The 14,558-nt window shown below is 38.3% G+C and overlaps 1 protein-coding gene across 3 annotated transcripts; it reads left to right on the plus strand.

The window, feature by feature from the left end:
- The first annotated feature begins 1,199 nt into the window (after nt 1-1,199).
- On the plus strand, nt 1,200-13,590 carry arhgap19 (Rho GTPase activating protein 19). Of its 3 annotated transcripts, XR_007941122.1 has the most exons (13): nt 1,200-1,243; nt 2,563-2,834; nt 3,059-3,139; nt 4,529-4,738; nt 4,880-5,106; nt 5,927-6,013; nt 6,189-6,254; nt 6,572-6,778; nt 6,923-7,030; nt 8,068-8,181; nt 8,445-8,546; nt 9,595-9,738; nt 12,335-13,590. XR_007941122.1 is itself a non-coding variant. In XM_051946213.1 (12 exons), exons 1-12 carry the CDS (start codon nt 1,200-1,202, stop codon nt 9,652-9,654), a joined length of 1,578 nt encoding a protein of 525 aa, XP_051802173.1. In that variant the 3' UTR covers nt 9,655-13,590. The 3 variants fall into 3 exon arrangements, 2 of the variants coding, with proteins under 2 accessions (XP_051802173.1, XP_022071010.2); XM_051946213.1 differs by having other exon boundaries at nt 9,595-13,590; XM_022215318.2 differs by having other exon boundaries at nt 9,598-13,590.
- The last annotated feature ends 968 nt before the right edge of the window (nt 13,591-14,558 follow it).

The raw sequence follows: 14,558 nt of genomic DNA on the forward strand, positions 1-14,558 counted from the left end.
TGATGTTCCTACTTTCCTTGTAAAATTTTAACTCAAAAACAAATGTTATCTATAACCCCAGATTTACACATGATAACTAAAGAACATATGCATGAACAGAAAAAAAAGACAAATATCAGAGGGTCACACTTTTTTTAAAATTTGGGGAACTGAGGCGGAATGATCCTGTCTGTGTGTAAAGTGCCATAAAGAAGTATTTGCCCCCTTCTCAAATTCTTATTTTTTTTTGCACGTTCCCCACTTTAATGTTGAAGACCATCAAACAAATGTAAATGTCAGACAAAGATAACCCTAGTAATCACAAAATGCAGTTTTTGAATGATGATTTTATTTATTAAGGAAAAAAACTATAGCTACCTGGCCTTGTGTGAAAAAGTAATTGCCTCCTAAACCTAATAACTGGTTGGACCACCCTGAGCAGCAACAGCTGCAACAAGTGATCTCAGTGACTGTATTTCTCATCTCTTCTTGAATTTCTCTGAATCGTTGCATTTTGTCGCAGCTTTTTGAGATCTTTCAGCCGACTTCATTTTGTCTGACAGATTCTGTTTGAGTGATTTCTTGGTTGAACAGGTCTGGAGGTAATCAGGCTTAGGTGTGGTCAGTGAAATTGAACTCACTTTCCCAAAAAAATGTGATTAGCCACAGTTAATTCATGATTTAACAAGGGGGGTAATTACTTTTTCACACTGGGACAGGTAGGTTTGGATTGCTTTTTTGCTCTTAAAACATTGAATCATCATTTAAAAACATTTTGTGTTTACTTTGGTTATCTTTGTATAATATTTAAATTTGTTTGATGGTCCTAAACATTTAAGTGTAGGAAATATTCAGAAAATTGGAATTTGAGAATGAGGCTAATACTTTTTCACGTCACTGTATGTATGCATATATATGTGTGTATATGTATGTACACACATGCACACACACACAAAATAAAAACTGAACTGCAAAAAAATCTGACGTTGCAATTGTTATTTTGGTGTACTTGCAGGTTTGCTTATCAAGAGTTCTTGATGAGTCCTTGCTGCATACAGATGTTGTTTTTCCATTGATAGAGCCTGTGAATTCAAACAGACCAATCGCAGTGAGCGACATGCAAATCAGAGCCGGTGTGCCCCGCCCATCTTCGAGAATCCACCAATGACTGTTGATGTGGGCGCTGCCTGGAGGACAACAGCGGAGGATTCAAACGGAACATGGCGGCAGGGAAGGATGTCGATGAAAACACACAAAATAGAAGGTAAGAATGAACTCAGGCTTTCATTTATAAATGTTCACTGTTGTTTACATTAACGTAGAGTCAGCACTCCTCATGGCATTAACTATTCAGGTTTTAAACGGGTAACGTTACGTCAGTGAGAACAACTGTCACTCCAGCCGTCAGACGAAGTCATTTAAAGTAGCCACACAACGTTAGCTAATGCTAGCTGCTAAACACGTCAGAAATTACACATTAGATTAATTACGACTTCGTTGCGTTTAAAACGTTTAGCTGTCCCGAAAATTAGTCGAAATTCTTAGCTAGCAAAAGCCAACATTCGCACTGTTATCTGAGGGACTTTGAGGTGGTGTGTGTGTGTTTGTGCCAGTTCACATTAGCTTCATTAAATTTAGCAGCTTATCCAGTGTTGCACACTTAATCGATGCTCCCAAGTGTCTCTACACGCATATACCTTTCACAGGGATGGTAGCATTATACATTACCCTGCAAACTTGTTTTTACTGTTCTGTGAAAATCGTGGTTGAGGTGTTGGTTTATCTATTGTAGTAATTTCTGAAGTCGTAGTTTGTGATGGTTGTGTCACAAGTAGCTACACCAGTAGATGTGTTGCTGTCGTTACACAACTACATTCGATGCAAATACAAAGCCATTATACTGCATTGATAAATCTTTACTAGTCCCTGCTTCAGAATATGTGAGCTGTAGTTTGTGCTATATATGAGCACTGAACAGCCACAGTACTTTTCCCACTGTAGCTGTGTGACCAGTGCAATTGAAAGATTATTTACAGCACTTAACGGCTAGTGTTTTGTGTTATCATGTGTAGGTGACTGGTTACTTTCGAAGTAGAAACTATCCTGTAGTCTTGAGGTTATTGTCATTGAGCTGTGATGAAGTATGGGTGGGTGTACCAGACAATTCCTTAAGCCCACTTACATGTTCTGTAGTGCTAGGTGAGTTTGGAAGCACAGTTCCTACAAATCTTTAAAATAGTTCTTTTCCTTAGTATTATTATCATCATTTCTTGTTTGTCTGAATTCCTGCAGACAGGAAATGCAGCTTCTGTTGTGCTTTCCTGAAGTGTTTGGGTGGTGTTAAATGTTCCTGATATAATAAAAATGACTGAGCTTGAACCAAAAACTACTTCCAATGGTTAGGTCAGCTTTTATGGTAATTAAGTGCCATGGCTGTGTCTGTGAATGAGAGGCAGACTGCAAGCTTCTCTGGATGAGACACTAATGGGTCCATTTATTTTTACCTAATCTGTGCTCACTTATGATACCCTCCCACATGCAATTCATACATGTGTGTATAATCTGTCTGTGTCTCCCCTTCAGAGGTACATGCAGCATGGTGATCAATCGTGAGGAATCACCAGGGGGCTCTCATGCTGGCCGACCACCGGTCATCTTCAACCCAGATTTTTTTGTTGAGAAGCTCCGCCATGAAAACCCAGATGTTTTCCTAGAGTTGGTGCTAAGCAACATTACTCGCCTTATAGATCTTCCTGGGACAGAGTTTGCCCAGCTCCTCGGCGAGGAGAGCCCTAAAACCCCAACAGGTGGAAACGGAGGCTTTTTCCGTTCTTTCAACTTCCTCAAACGCAAAGGTAAGAGGTCAACCAGTCTACTGTGATTTCCGTGCTGTCTTGTAAATTGCACAGACGTAGCTTGTTTCAGACATGAAGACGGCATTGTGACACACAAAAGACAAAATAATAATGATAATGTTGTCTGTGTTGCTTTGCTCATTGTACATGTATATATGGAAGAGCTGTTTCTATTTCAGTAATTTAACATTATCACTCACATTCATCTCTGAATACCTTCACAGATAAAGGTGTTGTGTTTGGGACCCCACTGACAGAAAGCTGCATTGCTCAGATCTACCAGCTTATTGAGTACCTCAGCAAAAGTGAGTCAAAATATCCACAATTACTTAATCACAGTTCTTTTTACAAGCCTGTCTCCATGCTAGTCTAAAGCCTTATTTCTAGCCTTATTTAGCCATTTCTTCAACAGTTTGGGGTCTTGGTCTTGTTGGAACACTCAACTGTGTCCAAGAACCAACCTCTTGTCTGATGGTTTTAGGTTTTCAGAAGAATGCGGAGGTAATCCTCCACAACCTCCTTCATTTTCCGATTGACTTTGTGTAGAGCACCACTTCCACTGGCACCAAAACAGCCCCAGAACATAATACTACCACCACCATGCTTAATAGTAGTGTTTATGTTCTTGGGGTTAACAGCCTCCAAACATATTTTTTGTCATTGGGGCCAAATGGCCCAATATTTATTTAATCTGACCACTAAACTTCCTCCAAAAGGCCATTTCTCTGTCCATATAAACAACAGCAAAGGTCAGGTGCTGCTTCTAGAGGAAGGGCTTCCTTCTTGCAGGTCAGCCTGTCAGCCTATGGAGATGTAAAACACACTTTTGACTGTGGATGAGTGTGTTCCAGGAGCTTATCATTCATTCAGATCTGCTTTGTGATGGTTCTTGGTTGACTGTTGACCATCCTGATCAGTTGTCTCTCAGCAGCAGGTGACAGTTTGGTTTTCTTCCTGATGGTGGCAGCAACACAACTGTACCATGCACTTTTTATACTTAGAATTGTTTGTAGCTGCTTTAAAATGGCTCTGAATGACTTTCCTAACTTGTTCAAGTCATTGATTTGCTTTTTCAGATCTTGAAAAAGCTTGCTGAGCTCCTTAGACTTTCCCACACTAAATGAATCAAATATTTAAATTGGCTCAGAGCAGTCAGCAGCTGCGGTCAATTATAATCACTCACAAGAAGTTAGGAGGCCACGCAACTATGAAAGACTGCCAACACACTATCTGCCGTTCACCAAAACTGATAAATCAAGTAAGTTTTACACAAGCATGTAATTTTATCACTCGGCAGATTTTGTCATATTTCCCAAAGACCTATAGTAAATCAGTGAAAGAACAAAGATACTTTTTTTGCACCAAAGATGCATGTGTTTCAATGATTCCATCATAGAAAAGTCAGAGTTGTAGGAGTCATTGGAAAATTTTGTTCTCAATTTTACATGCTGAGCTGTGAATTCTTAATTACTGTTACACTCCTAATTTTGTCACATATTGTGAGACAGTACTTATTTGTTTTGGAATAGCATTGCTGACAGGTTTTCTCTTTGTCCTAATTAGCCACAGTTTAAAAAAAAGAATCGTCAAATTCCAGTATTTCCCGAGTAGACAAATGAATAGACTAAATCGATTCAGAATTATAGAATGTTTGAGGGTTTCACTTGCTGAACTCCAGCTGCTCTAACTCACAGATCTGCATGTGGAGGGGCTGTTTCGGGTCCCTGGGAATAGTGTTCGGCAGCAGACCTTGAAGGAGCTTCTCAACAGCGGGGCTGACGTCGACCTGGAATCTGGAGACTTTCACCCCAATGATGTGGCCACACTGCTCAAGACTTTCCTGGGGGAGCTGCCAGAGCCCCTGCTGACACACAGACACTTCCACGCACACCTTAAGATAGCTGGTAGGAATGCATACACTCACACTGAAAATGAGAAAATACTTTTATGTATTTTCTCATTTTAGAGCACCAGTGTATTTTGACGTGAGTAGTCTGTTGTGTTTGCATATTTATTTTTATTTTCCTCTTCTCAACCTCTCCCAGACATGACTTTGTTTGATGAACAAGGCAACAAGACTGCGCTACCCAACAAAGAGCGTCAAGTCGAGGCCCTGCAGCTTCTCTTCTTGTTGCTACCTCAGGCCAACCGCTCTCTGCTCAAACTGTTGCTCGACTTGCTCTACCACACTGCCAAACAGCAAGACAAAAACAAGATGTCCGCCTTCAACTTGGCCCTCATGTTTGCACCACACGTCCTCTGGCCCAGACATGTAAGATTGGTTGTTTATGAACACGTAGCAATACCTTTGCAAGTACTACAAATTATTTGTCACAGTTTGAAAGCATAATTGTTTTTTACACATTTAATCAAGCTGTATCAGATGGCAAGCATTCCTGCTTTTATTTTGTTTGTTTTTTTCACATTAGAGGATGCAAATACTTAAAAAAACTACTGGTAGCACAGCGTACAGACACAATATATCAAATGCTAGCTGTTAATAAGGTTGATTTTCTGTCTTTGTTTGGAAGGAATATGCATATAGGTGTAAGACTATTAACCCCCGGACACCTGAATTTACTTACAATTACATAAAAAAGTTAAGTAATTGTGCTTTTGTTTTTAAGCTGATTCTAAATTGAGTGGAGTTTGTTAATTTGTCTAAGGCACATAGAATAGATATAAATTACGTACAGATATATAATAATATAATCCAGATATAAAATAGATCCACTCCGACCAGTCCTACAAGAAACCAGTGTTTGCAAAAGGTTCCTAGGTACATATTGAATATGCACAAATCAGCGTTGGAGGAATGCATATGCTAGCTCAGCTGCAGACTGAATGGAAGCGGTATGGTGAGAAAAAATAAGTAACACGCTGACGCCACACCACAAAGGTTTTAAAATGTCTAACTTTTGTCCAACTGGGATCAAAACATTGTCCATCCTCATACATATTCTGACTCGGAGTCTGCACACATATGCAACTTTTATCAGTGGTTCTACATTTTAGTCTGTCTATGCCATAGTGGTTAGAATACCATAAGTAGTAATAAATATTTTGTGTAATGCTGTTCTCTGATTCTCCAGATGACAGCGGGTGACCTTAAAGACAATCTGAAGAAACTGAACAACAGCATGGCTTTTCTCATCAAACACTCACAGAAGCTCTTCAGGGTGATTTTTGTACACACACACACACACACACACACACACACACACACACACACACACACACACACACACACACACACACACACACACACACACGTGACTGTACAATCAAACGATTTGAAAATTTAATCACTGATCTGTGAGTGAGTGAGTGATGTGTCTGTTGTATGTTGTTCAGGCTCCAGTCTACCTGCGGGAATATGCTCGAGTGCACTTCACTGGGACCAAGGTTCTGCAGACCAAGGTTAGTGAGAGGAGTTCAAATTAGATCCCCATTCAGAAATTCATCTGTCTAAATATGTTTGCCTGTGTGCTGCACTGAGCTGCAGCACACAGGCACTGATGGAGAACTTTGTTTTGGATTTGGAGTGGCCACAATGTGTCTGATGGATGTCCTAATCATTTGTTAAATTAGAAGCAGAGTTGGTGAGACAAAATGTAAAACACGAGGTTAATGTAGCAATAACAAACAAAAAGATATTTCTTATTTTAAGAAAGCAGGACCGATTTATTTCTTTATTTTTTCCCGTTTTGAGTCTGACTGGCCCTGTGCTCTATCAGGATGATCTGGACCTGTTGGCGGCAAGCAGCTCTCCTGCTCAGCGGACGGTGTTGCCTCTGAAGAGGGCAGCTGCACTGGTCCCCGGCGCTCAGGAGCAGTGTCAGTCACCAGCTCAACAATACACAGAAGAAGCCCTGAAGGAGCTCTTCAGACACGTCCACCACAACATGCCGGACTCTGCTAAGAAGAAGAAACTTGTCCGACAGGTGCACTTCAGAGTCCTTTTTCTGTTCTAAAGTGTAGACAAGCAGTTCTTTTGCTGCTTAACATTCAACATAAAAATTTGTGTGTTCACTGTCTTTATAATATGGAATATAAGTGCTGTTTTTTTTAATCTGTCTTACATGCAGTTAGTCAAACAGACAACCTCAGGGACACCTACCAATGAGCACCGTCAGGCTCCCCCAGCTCCCACGAAGAAACACCCCCGCTCCCGCTCCTTTGGCGGCCTCATCAAGGTACTAAATAATTCTGCAAAGTCCAATGACAAAGGGTATATTAATAGAAATCAAGTAGTTAGTGTTATCATTTCCACATTTTATTTGCATTAACTTGTAGATCGTAGAAACAAGATGATTCAGCGCCCCTTAAACTCACACTGCTTACTGGTGATTTGATAGGTCATATTTATTCTAACACATATCACTATTGTATTTTGTTAACCTGCCCAGTCTTTGATCCCTTTACAAAAATTTGTGGGATTTTTTTTTCTCTACACATCCTGTACTCTGGTCTAAATCTTTCAGCTGTTGGTCTCTCTCAACAAGCAGTTGGATGGTTTGCAAATTATCTTACAAACAAAACCCAGGCTGTTCAGATAGAGGGTTCTTGCTCTGAGTTATTGCATGTGAAAAAGGGCGTCCCTCAAGGTTCTGTGCTGGGCCCATTATGATTCACTACTTGCATAAATAATCTCGGACAGAATATTCCAATCTCAACTCTTAATTTCTACGCTGATGACACTGTCATATACTGTACAGCACTCACTCCTGCTGAGGCCTTTCAGTGTTCACAGCTTGTGTTTGATAGAGTACAGGAACAACTTTGTCATCTGCAACTTGTTTCAAATGTAGACAAAGCAAAATGTATGTTCTTTACAACTTCAAAAACTATGAAATCAGCACTGTCTGTAAAAATTTGAACAAGAAAAAAATTTGAGTTCGTATCTACTTTTAAATATTTAGGATTTTTAATTGACAAATGTTTGAAAAAAAAAAAAACCCTGAAACTCTTATTAGGATTGTATTACAGAAACAAGTCTTGCTTTTCTTTTTGTGTGAAACAGAAACTGGTGGAAACAACCTTTTTGCCTGTTATTGACTATGGAGATGTGTTGATATATGAAGGCTTCTGCTAATTGTCTTAGCATGTTGGATAGTGTGTACCATGGGGAGCTGAGATTCATGATCAGATATGGTCCCTTTACTCACCATTGTCTACTCTAAAGTTAACTGGACATCTTTAACCCTTTGACCACCTGTTGCTCTGGTAACAGCGCAAAGCTCGAGGTGAGCAGCTGACAGCAGAGAGGCGGGTCCGATACGTCTCCCCAGATGCTGTCACCAGAGCAGGAAGAAAATGTGGAAAAGAGAACGTTACCCTGCAAGCGGTGAGCCTTTTTAGTTTATTTTTGTGTATGTGATATGTTTGTCTTCTTGGTTATTATTTTGTGTTGGAGTTTGCTGCTTTTTGCAAGGGTTAGGGTTAGAACAGCACAGATCAGCCAAAACGTTTTCATTTATCAGACTATTAAATAACACGGAGCGCCTTGCTAACCAAAAGATAACCAAGATGCTTCACAGGGGAGCTCTGTTCAGGAACTTCTAAACGACGTACCCTCTCTAACTTTGGTTTGTCTGTGTGCACTTGCAGGTTAACAGCCCATTAAATGGTCCTGTATTGGGGAAAGCAGGACTGGTAGTAAAAAACCCAGATTTTGCTTTTCATAAAGACAAAGGTGTGAAGGTTTCCAAGGTTTGTTGACGTTTTCTTCTATGCTTTCATCTTTAATCTAAATCCAAGTATTAAACACCTTTTTATTATATTCTGTGCCAGTCAATGAGTGAAAACACTTTACATTACCTTACTTTTCTTTTGTAAATTTACTTTTTCCAAGTAAACCAGGATTTGAACAGACTCCACAGAGCGTCACAAGTATTTCCTTTAGTTGTTAACTTGTACTGTAATAAGAATGTAGCATATTGACAACATGTCAGCAAACAGCTGACTTGTACATGGACATGCAGGCTGGTCACGTGTCAAGAAGTGTTGTGTTTGGAGAATATTTTTTGCCTATCTTTTGATTCCTCAGACTTAAAAGAAACTTGTTAATATCATAGTTTGTTGTGATGTAAGTTCACTTGGCAAACAAACAGGAAAAAAGCTAATAAAATACTCCATTTTAAAATCTGACAAAACTAGTAAAATGTGGGTTCTGCTGACACAATGATTTGGCAACACTTTTCTAATTTGTATGTATTTTTTGTGATTGTTTATACGCTACCAGTCAAAAGTTTGGACACACCTTCTCATTTAATGTTTTTTTCTTTATTTTCACGACTATTTACATTGTAGATTCTCACTGAAAGCATCAAAAATATGAATGAAAACATGGAATTATATAGTAAACAAAAAGTGTGAAATAAGTCACAACATGTTTAATATTTCAGATTCTTCAAATTAGCCACCCTTTGCTTTGATTCCTGCTTTGCAAACTCTTAGTGTTTTCTGGATGAGCTTCATGAGGTGTCACCTGAAATGGTTGACTTATTTCACACTTTTTTTGTTTTCTACATAATTCCATATGTGTCACATTGATAGTTTTGATGCCTTCAGTGAGAATCTACAAAGTAAATAATCATGAAAATAAAGAAAAACATTAAATGAGAATGTGTGTCCAGACCTTTGACTGGTAGTGTACATATATCAAATGACATATTGGCTGAATTTTAGCATTAAGATGTCATTTAAAATCTCTCACCCATCCATGCTTCCATCTTTCCTCCTCTCATTCATCTCTCAGCAGGACTCTCCCTCGGTGTCCAGGATGTGTTTCTCTCCTCCTCAGGAGATCTCACTCTGAAACTCGATGCCTCCTTTTCATCTCAGACACGACTTGGGCAGTATTATTATTATTCCTCATGTTTACTTTAGTGCCTTCATTGTAGTAAGTCTATTTTAACTGTGACTAATATACAGCAGTGCTAACCTGAGCCAGTTCAGCCAAACCAAACCAGAAACTTGTTCTGGTGACCGCAGGACATTCAGAGACTGCTGATGAAGTGGTGCCAGCAGTTGAATGATCAGCTGTGGTTTAAAAGATGTTCTCTATGGATATCGGCTAAACAGCTAAAGTGGAGACTGCAGATTATTTAAAACATTAAAATCTCTTTAAAAATTACCCATTTGTGTTTTTAGACTGTACAATGCAATTATTTAAGTCAATTTTTTCAGTACTTGAGGAGCGAATTTGGTCAATTTTTAGTCAGCTTTATTATGTTTTGTTTTGTTTTCTTCTTTCTGGTACGCATATTTAATATTATTGGATGTAGAGCTGCACAATATGACTTATTCTCAGAATGACAATGTGACACATTTTCTTCAGGAAACTGAAAAATTTGCACACTACCATTCAAAGGTTTGGGGTCACTTAGAAATGTCCTTATTTTTGAAAGAAAAGCAGAAGATAACATTAAATGAATGATAAATACAGTCTAGACATTGTTAATGTGATAAATGACTATTCCAGCTGGAAATGGCTGATTTTAATGGAATATCTCCATAGAGGTACAGAGGAACATTTCCAGCAACCATCACTCCTGTGTTCTAATGCTACATTGTGTTAGCTAATGGTGCTGAAAGGCTGATTGGTGATTAGAAAACCCTTAACCTTTGAACGGTAGTAGATATTGAAGAATATTCTTTGACCACCCTGTGGCTCACAATATGATCTCCTCAAGGATAATAATTTTAATTGTGCTAAACTAGTCACTATAAGCTTTAACAATAACAGTGCTGTGTGGTGCTAAATGTTAGCTATAGCTGAGCTTTACCTGAATGTGAACGATGAAGTCAAATGATCACCAGGGTGGTTGCTTTGGTTTGGCTTCGCTGGTTCTGGCCTGCTTGTGCCAGTAATAACTTGAAACTTGTATTTTAGCTACTGTATGAGAATCTATGACCACTAGCTAGCTGAGCTTACAGTCTGCTGTTGTGTAGAACATGTATACATGTTGTACAGTATGTGTGGGTCTGTGTTTTTACACCTTTAAACTTGTTCTTACTTTTTTGGTACGTTGTGTTGTGACTCTTGTCACTGGATGATGATTGGGTGGTAATTTCCTGGTGGTGATCTGCTGATCCAGAATCAATGAGCAGCTTACTTTATTTTTCTCATGTTTCATCCTGATATGAAAAACATGATTAATTATTGATAATCTTTGTTACTCTCATGGGTTTATCAGTTAAGGGGATCCCTGGTTGTGAATTTGTTGAATATGAAATGTTACATTCCTCGAGTGTCTGACTAGTCTTCCGGTATTTTTAAAAACTTTTTTTTTTTAAATCTTTCTTCAGCACGATCATGAAAGGGTTGTTTGTTTTAATTTAAAGAAAAAAAAGTGGTTGAGATGTTTGTTGATGGTGTAAATGAAAGTTGACAGAGGGTTTTTTGTATGTACACTAGTGTTCAAAAGTTTGGGGTCCCTTGGAAATGTCCTTTTTTTTTTTTAAAGTAATGCAGCATTTTTCAATGAAAATAAGAATAAATGAATCATAAATCCAGTCTAGACATTGTTAATGTGCTAAATGACTATTCTAGCTGGAAGCGGCTGATTTTTAATGAAATATCTACATGGGAGTACAGAGGAACATTTCCAGCAACCATCACTCCTGTGTTCTAATGCTACATTGTGTTAGCTAATGCTGTTGAAAGGCTCATTGATGATTAGAAACCTTTTTGAAGTTATGTTAACACATGAATAAAAGTGTGAGTTTTCATGGACAACAGGAAATTGTCTGGGTGACCCCAAACCTTTGAACAATAGTGTTTATTTTGGCAGAAATGAGCAGTAACCTTTTAAAGTCTGGTCATTACTTCTGAATTTTGGTCTAGTATTGGACCATAAACTGTGCAGAGAATGGGTCATACTTGTGGCAAATCATGAATCTGATTTAACTTTATACTATTCTTATAGCACAATATATTAAGACACATGCAAATTGCAGTCATCTGCCAGTACAAACCATTTCTGTTATGTAAAGTTGACAAATGTATATGAGTAAAAAGAAACATTTGTAATTTACAGGAGAAATTCAACAACTTTTACAGGACATGGAGCACGGCCATAAAGGTTTAGTAAAGGGAAAAGAGGCAGCTTTCCACTGCAGGAAGTCAGGGCAGGTGCAAGGTGGTGCAGATGTTTACAGGAAAGACCCACTAAATGACCCTTCATTGTTATGTTAAGTCAGAGTCCACCAAAAGTAATGATATAAAGTAGTTAGTTGATGTATCTCCAGTTCTATGAGCATGTACGTAACAGAACAATGGAGGTTTGTTTCTTAATTTATAGGATGACATTTATATTACTGATGCTTTAGAGGAGGCGACTGCTACATAGCAAGGACATAGTGTAGTAAAAAATAATTAACTCACTACAGAAGTGTTACTTTTGCTCCTATAACTGTTGGTTTCTTCAGCTTCACTCTTTATGGCTTGACTTAACTGATGTCTGCTCATTTCTTTTTTTGTATTGTGTGTACAGATGCACCGGTTCCGGATTTTCTGCGCTGAGATATAAATGACTTTGGCATGTTTCTCAAACTCCTACAGCTGGAAATCAGCTCAGCGACACCTGAGTAGTGACATGGGCCCAAGTTGGCTCTGTGGTCACTAGTTATTACAGAAACTGACAGTAATAGAGACACATATTTTATTCAGTTGTAATGTTTTCATAGAGGATACTTGTTGGTGTTGGAAATACGCTACTGGTGCATTTTGTTTTGAAGGTGTTGTGGATGTTGTACTGATGGGTTTGCTGGAAGTAACCGAAAGACCTTTTTTACTTTTGTTAATGTCATATTTTTAATGATCTACACGGGACTTTTTGTTTGTTTTTTTAATTTTTTTAACCTGAATTGGGATTTTTCCATGTGGTCTCACAACACCGGCGCTCCTCTTCCAACTGCAGTTTTAGAAAACTGTCTGAAGGGAAGAGTTGCTTTGGACTCGACAAAATGAGCTACATTAAGGGCCCACTGATTTAGAACTTTTTTGAAAAAAAAAACCAAAAGTGGCTTTGTTTTTGGATTTTTTTGTCATATGTCTCATCTTTTTCTTGTTTTGTTTCTCATTTTTGTTGTTTTGTGTTTCCTCTTTGGTTTGTGCTTTTTGTCTTATTTTTGGCATTTTGTGTTTCGCTTTTGTTGTTTATTTTTTTGTTGTTTTGTTTCTTGCTTTTGCCATTTTTGTCATTTTGTGGTTTTTTTTATCTCGCTTGTCATTTTTTTGTCGCTTTGTAACATTTTTGTATAATTTTTTGTCTCTTTTTTTTGTTTTGTTTCATGCTGTTTTTCTCAGTTGTGTTACTCAAATGGGAACCGTTGCATTCTGTATGATACTGTTTTATATTTAAAACACAAAATGCCCCTCAGCCTTGTTTTGACATGGTTTGTTTGGTCGGTTTCTACTTGCTGGTCACTGAGTAATTATTCTCTACACTGTGAGAGCAGCAGTGGGTGGAATTGTTTTGTTTGTTTGACAGAGAAACTTCAGTTGCACCTTCTTTCTTAACAAGGATCGATGTTACACTGTAATTTGCCCATGCTGAATTTGTAATTCTTCTTTCTCATTAGTCTAATTGCTCCATAGTCCTGATGAAGCTGTGTGTAACTGTTGTACCATCTGGTTGAAACTGTGGTGATTTGTTTTTTTTGTGTGTGTATTTTAGTGTAAAATAAGTTAACCCTGTACAGCAGATTAATTGCCGAACCATCAGCTTGGGATTAAAACCTTTTTTTTTTTTAATGTTTCCTACAGAATTGTCATGTTTTAATGTGTTTTTTTTTCTGCAGGCACAAAGTACACCATTAACAAATAATATTGGCGCAATGGCTTCAGTGCAGTGCTTGTGTTTTCCCGCTGAAGGGCGCTGTTGGATAGTGTAGAGGTTTGAAGGAAAAATATCCCAGAGCTTGGATTTCTAGTTTGAATCTGTACTTTTATAATAGCTTTTCGTGTTTTAAAAGCACTCCACTTTCTCCAGGGAAACAGCATTGACTGTATTTTGTAGTAAGTTTGATTAATTGTCATTATAGACCGATCAGATATTCAGAGAAGCAGAGCATTATCTGATGTTTGTCTTGTATGATTTTCATCTTTAATAATACAAAACTGTTATTGTTCTTATTGTTTAGGAACACTTATAATATGATGACAGGTTTGCATAGAGAAACTCTTCCTCCCTCTCTCCAGGAAGGTCAGGGGAGGTTCATCCAGTGAAGTGTCTCCAGAGCTGGTAGGGATTCAGCCAGTTAATAAAACTGAACTTAATGCAGATTTTCAAAACAGACCTGCACTAAATGTGATCTGTCCTCCAAACCTGCTGATCAGTTAAGGTGATGCCATCAGTTAAGTACAGTTTGGACATGATAAACTCGGTCTGTGTCTACAAATGTAAATTAATTCCCCCCCCCTTCCAGAAAAAAAAACAACTTTTTTTTCTTGGTGACTTTGGTGTAGCTGTGAACTCCAAAAACACTCACTGCTGCAAACACTAATGTAATTATTAGATTACTTGCACACAACATGCTCCTTTAGTCATGTGTGTTGTTTTTTTTAGTCATTATGGGTTTTGTTCTTTTTACACCACCTCTATCAGGCAGTGATCTACTACAGGGGGCCTTGAAGGGATGTAGAATCCCAGCTGATGTGTTGACGCTGAATTTGCTGTAGGCCAGGGGTGGCAAACTCATTTCAATTCTGGGGCC

This window comes from Acanthochromis polyacanthus, chromosome 3 (genome assembly GCF_021347895.1).
Source record: "Acanthochromis polyacanthus isolate Apoly-LR-REF ecotype Palm Island chromosome 3, KAUST_Apoly_ChrSc, whole genome shotgun sequence".
NCBI classification, from domain to species: Eukaryota; Metazoa; Chordata; class Actinopteri; family Pomacentridae; genus Acanthochromis; species Acanthochromis polyacanthus.